We start from the raw sequence: 5,730 nt of genomic DNA, 5'->3' as shown, positions 1-5,730 counted from the left end.
AAAAAAAAAAAAAAAAAAAGAAGAAGAAGAAAGAAAAAGAAAAGAAAGGTTACATTTATAGAAACCATTTTATCCTGAAGGAATCTGCAACTGCTTCACAAACCCTATGGTTTTACTAAATATAGACTAGAAACATAACCACTTCTGGGTGCACTCTACTGCAGCTGCCTTTAACAGCAGGCAACTACATTTCACAGCAATCAAGAACAAAGTAAAGAAAAAGATATCGCTGCCCAAGAAACCACAAAGAAAATCTAGATAATAACAGTGAAAACTAGAATTTCATATAGATAAGGTATGTTCATTTATTTTTTAAATACATGAAAAAAGAACGTCAGATACATATGGCAGTTCACCTTACTCAAAGCCCACTCAAGTCCTTCACGACCACCCATGTCTTTCAATCAATGGCAAATGACCCCTGAAATTTGGAGGTGAGAGATTTTGAAGAACTACTTTATTCCCTTGAATCCAAGAAGGACTATAGCTAAACCATCCCTTATTCTTAAACTCCTACAGTGAAGTGGACACAACAACTGTCATTCTTTAATGCTTACTGTTTCCCTCATATTCAAACCGAGTTAATAGCTGAGATTAGATCAAGCACGTATGAAGTAACAAATATTTCTGGAGGACTTAATCTTTAAATGTTAAGGTTTTGTTAGAACAAAGCAAGCTGTCTGAGGCTCCTTAGCTATGATCCTGAGCATGCTTCATTTCTCTGTCGTTTAGCCAAATAATATAAAGATCAGAAAACTTAGTGCAGAAAATAGATGGATTTTGTATATTTATTAGTGGTTTTTTTTTTTTTTTTTTTTTTAAAAAAATTTTTTTTTTTTTTTTTTTTTTTTTTTTTTTTTTTTTTTTTTTTTTTTTTTTTAAGTAAAAATACTCTGGGAAAGGAAACAGTAAAGTAACTATGGTGAAAACTAAGAGATTTATTTTTCTCTCAAATTGCCATTTCAGTAAGACCCCGTTGGTAGAAGCTTCGGAATTTATATTTTGGTTCTACAGCTACTTTCCTCAAACGATAATCTGTTAACCTCTGAGACCCTTAGTTTTTAATGAAAAAATAGTAGAAACTCAAAAATATTACTATGGTTGCCTTTCTCCCAAGATTCAACTCCAGATTTGCCTACTAGAGTGTTTCTGAAAAGACTAAACCTACCTTGTGCAAAATGAAAATTTTTATCCAGTTTCCCAACACAAAAGACATAATGAACAATCCTGCCTTTCTTTTTACACTTCCTCCAGCTATCTCAGTTAATCCCCCTACTGAACCAAGCCAGATACCACATTCCCCCACTGACCACATAGGCCATATAACTTTGATCACAAAATTCAGTTGTTTACACCTTGGAAAACTCTCTGAAATCTCGCAGCTCTTCTCTTATCTTCACAGCTATTGTCAGTGAAAACCTTTGTCTCTGGCTTAGAAAGACAGGTCTAGTACCTGTCTTCCTCCAGCCCCAAACTACAGGTGTCCAAACTCAAATCTGATTATGTCTTTCCTAATTTTAAAATCTTCAATGATTCCTTAGTACCAAAGAGTAAAATTTTAACTCTTAATTTCAACTCAGTTGTTTCTAACACACCCTTTTCTCCAGCCACTCTGAAGATCTTCTCCTTTCCTAGCATGCCCCATGCATGCATGTCCTTGGGTTTTTGCATAGGCCCTTTGCTACCCTGTATTGCCTCTTCCCCTGCTCCTCTCCCCTCCAAATGGAAAGTTCCCATTCATCCTTCAAGACTTGACTCAACTGTCACTTTCCCTTTGAAACCGTATCACTCCCCCAAATTTATGGCTCCCTCTAGTATATTACAACACATTTTCATGTTTATTATATAGAACATATCACTCTGAAATGTAATTATCTATTTAAGTATCTTTCTCCCCCAATAAACTATGACATTTTCCAGAACAGGAATCATGTTTTATTCATATTTGCATCTCTAGTGCCTAAGATAAAACAGGTGCTCATGCTGAATGAATGAGTACTAATGATGATGACAGGCTTCCTCAGTTATAAACTAAAAAGCACATCCTCACAAAGAGTAACATTGCAAATACAGAATAATACTCAGATATATGTCACTCTGGCTGTCAGTACCTAAAATGGGTCAAAGAATCCAGGTCTGGCACAAACGATAAATTCAACAATTACAAGGACCTGAGTTTCCAATCTGTGACTGTACCATCTCTAAGTAGGTTGACAATAGTATATCTAAAAAGTAAAATGACATATTTTTCTGGTACTGTATCACAAGAAACTGTGTGTATACATATGAGCAAAGGATACTCCAAGATGAGCAACAATAGGGATTTTTAAATTTTACAATGATAGCAAGGTCTCTAGTATAAAATGTACAAGAGGCTCAGTAATTTTTATTTCAATTATAGTAAGGATCAGGCTCTGACTGAGGTATCCAAGGGTTAAATATCATTTTGACAGAGTAAGAACTAATGACCAAAGTGCTTCCGCTAAAGTAACAGAGTGATAAAATGAACTGGAAGGTATGTTGAAAACTGCATGAGAAAGCATCTAATTTTTAAGCACATAAATGTTTAAATCCTTCAGTAATAAAGATCACCCTATGTCAGTGTCCAGTGTTCTATTATAAGTAATGGTAGCAGTAGCAGTACTAGTGGCTACCATTACGGAGTGATCATTGTATGCCAAGCACTAAATGGCCAAGAACCTTAAGTTAATCCCTTCAGAGTTAACTCAATCTTAGTATGTATAAATACATTTACTTTCCAGAATAAGAAACTGCAGTTCAGAGAGGTTAAGAAGCTTAACCTCACAGAGTTATAGTTTAATAAATGGCGGAAGTCAGACTCAAATCCACATTTCTGACTCTAATGTTCACAGCCTTAACCATGATATTAACAATGATGCTCACGACAACACTGCAAGCTCAGAAAATTAGAAAGAAAAATTTTTAGTATATTTCCACCTCTCTAAGACAACTAAGGTAAGAGTTCTGTATATTGTGAACAGCTTATTTGTTTTATGTGTTAAAATACCGCTCTGTAGAATGTTATCTTCATGAAACTAATGAGAATGATATATCCTCATCAATACTTTGTAATCTTTAGCAAGTTATTTAATTTTTCTGGTCTTCAGATTCTTATAGAACTCAGGGTTGGAGGCAGCCTGGCATTGATCTCTAGTATCTTTTGCAATAATTTTGTCACTAGGTGGATATGAAATCACTTCTATTTTAATTTATGCTGATTTCCTTCTTTTTTTCTGTCTTCCACAGACATGAAAGCCATGTGCGGCAAAGACTAAACCAACTAACTTTTAAAATAAAATCTGAGAACAAGGTCATTTCTAAAATAAGATACCAAACCAGGTGAAAGGCCAGTATTGCTCTGAGAAGAGACCAGTAGAAAAAGAAAACACTCAGCACTAAGAATCATTCTTGTGCCATACTATGAAGAGAACAAAACTACACAAGGAAAATCAACAGGCTTGGAGTTGATGTTTAGTATAACATAAGTACATTCAATACCAATCAACCAAGATAACTAGAAAAATGGCTCTTTGGAAAACAAAAGGCAAAATTGCAAAAGAAAAAAAAAAGTTTCTACAAAGTTCACTTTCTCCTGTGGGTGGAGTTTTATGAAGCCCTCAAAATGGCAACTAGATTAATATAAAGTGGTCACTGACTGCCTGGCTATTTATTCTTTCTGGCCCTAAAATTTCATAGTCAATCTTAACATTTTGAAAGAACAGAGGAATTGCTATTCTTTAGTTTGGGAAGAACTTATTCAGCACAGGTCTGGCGTGGTGGCTCACGCCTGTAATCTCAGCACTTTGGGAGGCCGAGGTGAGCAGATCACCTGAGGTCATGGTGAAACTCTGCCTTTAAAAAAAAAAAAAGAACTTATTCAGCATAAAATTGATCAGCAACTTTCCCTACAACCTTCCCAAACCACCCCCAACCGCTGTATCACTTCTCTACTGTTAGTTTAGTAAAAGTTCATTGAACTTAAGTGAACTCACAGAAAACCTTGAACTGGATTTTAAGTCTTTGCCAAGTGGTTTTCTCAACATTCAGCAAATGACCATCTATTTTACTACTGTTTTGTGTTCACCAGATTGTTAATACTGTGACATATTTTGCATTCATTATTTCTATATACCTAACAGAGTGGACTCCTGATATCTCGTTTTCAGTTTTCCCCTATTCCCTATCATGTAATACACTTGGTGGGAAGGGATTATAAAAGAGATGCAGCCCTCACCATTTCAACAATCATGTCATGTCAAAATGCCTTAGGCAGGGTGCATTCTAAATTCTCAAAATTCTTATTTTTATTGCCAAAAACTTGTGCCAAATAATTTCCTTTAACATGTTCTTCTTCTATTTTTTTAGCACAAAAACCTGAAAAATAACATGTTCTTAATACTTTATTTGGAACTGAATTTGAGACCCAAGCAAAATATAATCTTAAGTGTATGATGAAACTCAAAGTTTGACGGAGTCTGCCAATAATCCTGCTAAAGGAAGTGGAAGGTTAGCTAATCATCTGAGGAGATGACATGTGAAAAGAACATTCAAACAAAGCAAACACCAACACACAGGTCCTAAGGTAGGAAGGAGACTGACATTTTTAAAGAACAGGTGTAGGCCAGTAGCAGGATGAGTAAGAGATGGTGGAAAGGACTAGAACAGGTAGGGCCTTCCTTGTAACCATGGTAAGCAGTGACCAGATTTTATTTGATATACCTTGAAATATATACCCTCGCCTCTTGAAACATTTAACACTATTTTCCTAGTATTCTCCTAGTTTCCCTTCTAAATACTGCTCTGATCTCTATTTCTGCCTCCTATTGCAGACCACATTAGCTGTTCATTAAGCATCAGCATTCCTCCAAAGTCACTCCTAGAACCTCTAATTTTTTTCACTATACTTTTCCTTATATGATCTCCCTTGGTCAATCATTTCAGTGAATTAATTACTGGCATACACAAATTTTTGCCTTCTAACTAACCCTTTTCTCTAAGCTCTATAAGTATACATCCATCTGTTTACGTGGTCCTTTCGCTTGTCACAAACTGAACTCATCCCTCCCCGCAGCTTCCACTTTGATTTCAGTCTTCTCCCAAACTTCCTAGGCCAATCTTCCCAATATGCTCTTTCTTTTCCTGTTTGTTCGGTGAAAAACCAACATGCTCTTTAGTTACACCACGTATTACTATTCAGAGCACCTTTCAAAATAAAAAATAACATCTATTGATGTGATTACTTAACATCTATCTCCATTAGATTGGAAATTTCATGAATGACTGTATCTTTTTTTTTTTTTTTTTGGTTCATTATGGCATCCTTATCCTCAGTCTTAATTTAGTGCCCAACACATACAGTCAATATTTGTCAAATAAGTAAATAATTCATTTTCTATAAAATATGCTGATCCCCAAGTTGCATTTCTTTTAAAGAGATAGGGTCTCCTATGTTGCCCAGACTGAACTCCTGGTATCGAGTGACCCTCGTGCCTCAGGCTCCCAGGAAAGTGGAACTACACATGCACACTAGGGGCACCCAGCTTCCCAAATGAACATTCAAAACAGCAATGAGATGGGGGTAAGGGTAGAAGAGGAAGGTAAATAGAATATCTATTACTAAACAAAAAATCCTGCTGTTCTGTGAAATTATTGTTCACAGACGGCACTAGACAATAACAACATCAGTGTTTTTTTTTTTTTTTTTTTTTT

At 35.5% G+C, this 5,730-nt stretch overlaps 1 protein-coding gene across 1 annotated transcript in view; it reads right to left on the bottom strand.

The window, feature by feature from the left end:
* Positions 1-5,730, bottom strand: part of NARS2 (asparaginyl-tRNA synthetase 2, mitochondrial) — a 147,773-nt gene that overhangs the window by 55,465 nt on the left and 86,578 nt on the right. The window contains exon 11 of the mRNA XM_037731819.1: positions 72-81. Coding sequence (XP_037587747.1) covers positions 72-81 — 10 coding nt within the window. The remainder of the gene's footprint in view (positions 1-71; positions 82-5,730) is intronic.

Source organism: Cebus imitator, unplaced genomic scaffold (assembly GCF_001604975.1).
Source record: "Cebus imitator isolate Cc_AM_T3 unplaced genomic scaffold, Cebus_imitator-1.0 Scaffold424, whole genome shotgun sequence".
Taxonomy (NCBI): Eukaryota; Metazoa; Chordata; class Mammalia; order Primates; family Cebidae; genus Cebus; species Cebus imitator.
Note: the sequence above shows the minus strand (reverse complement) of the source record. Positions and strands in the feature narration are given on the sequence as shown.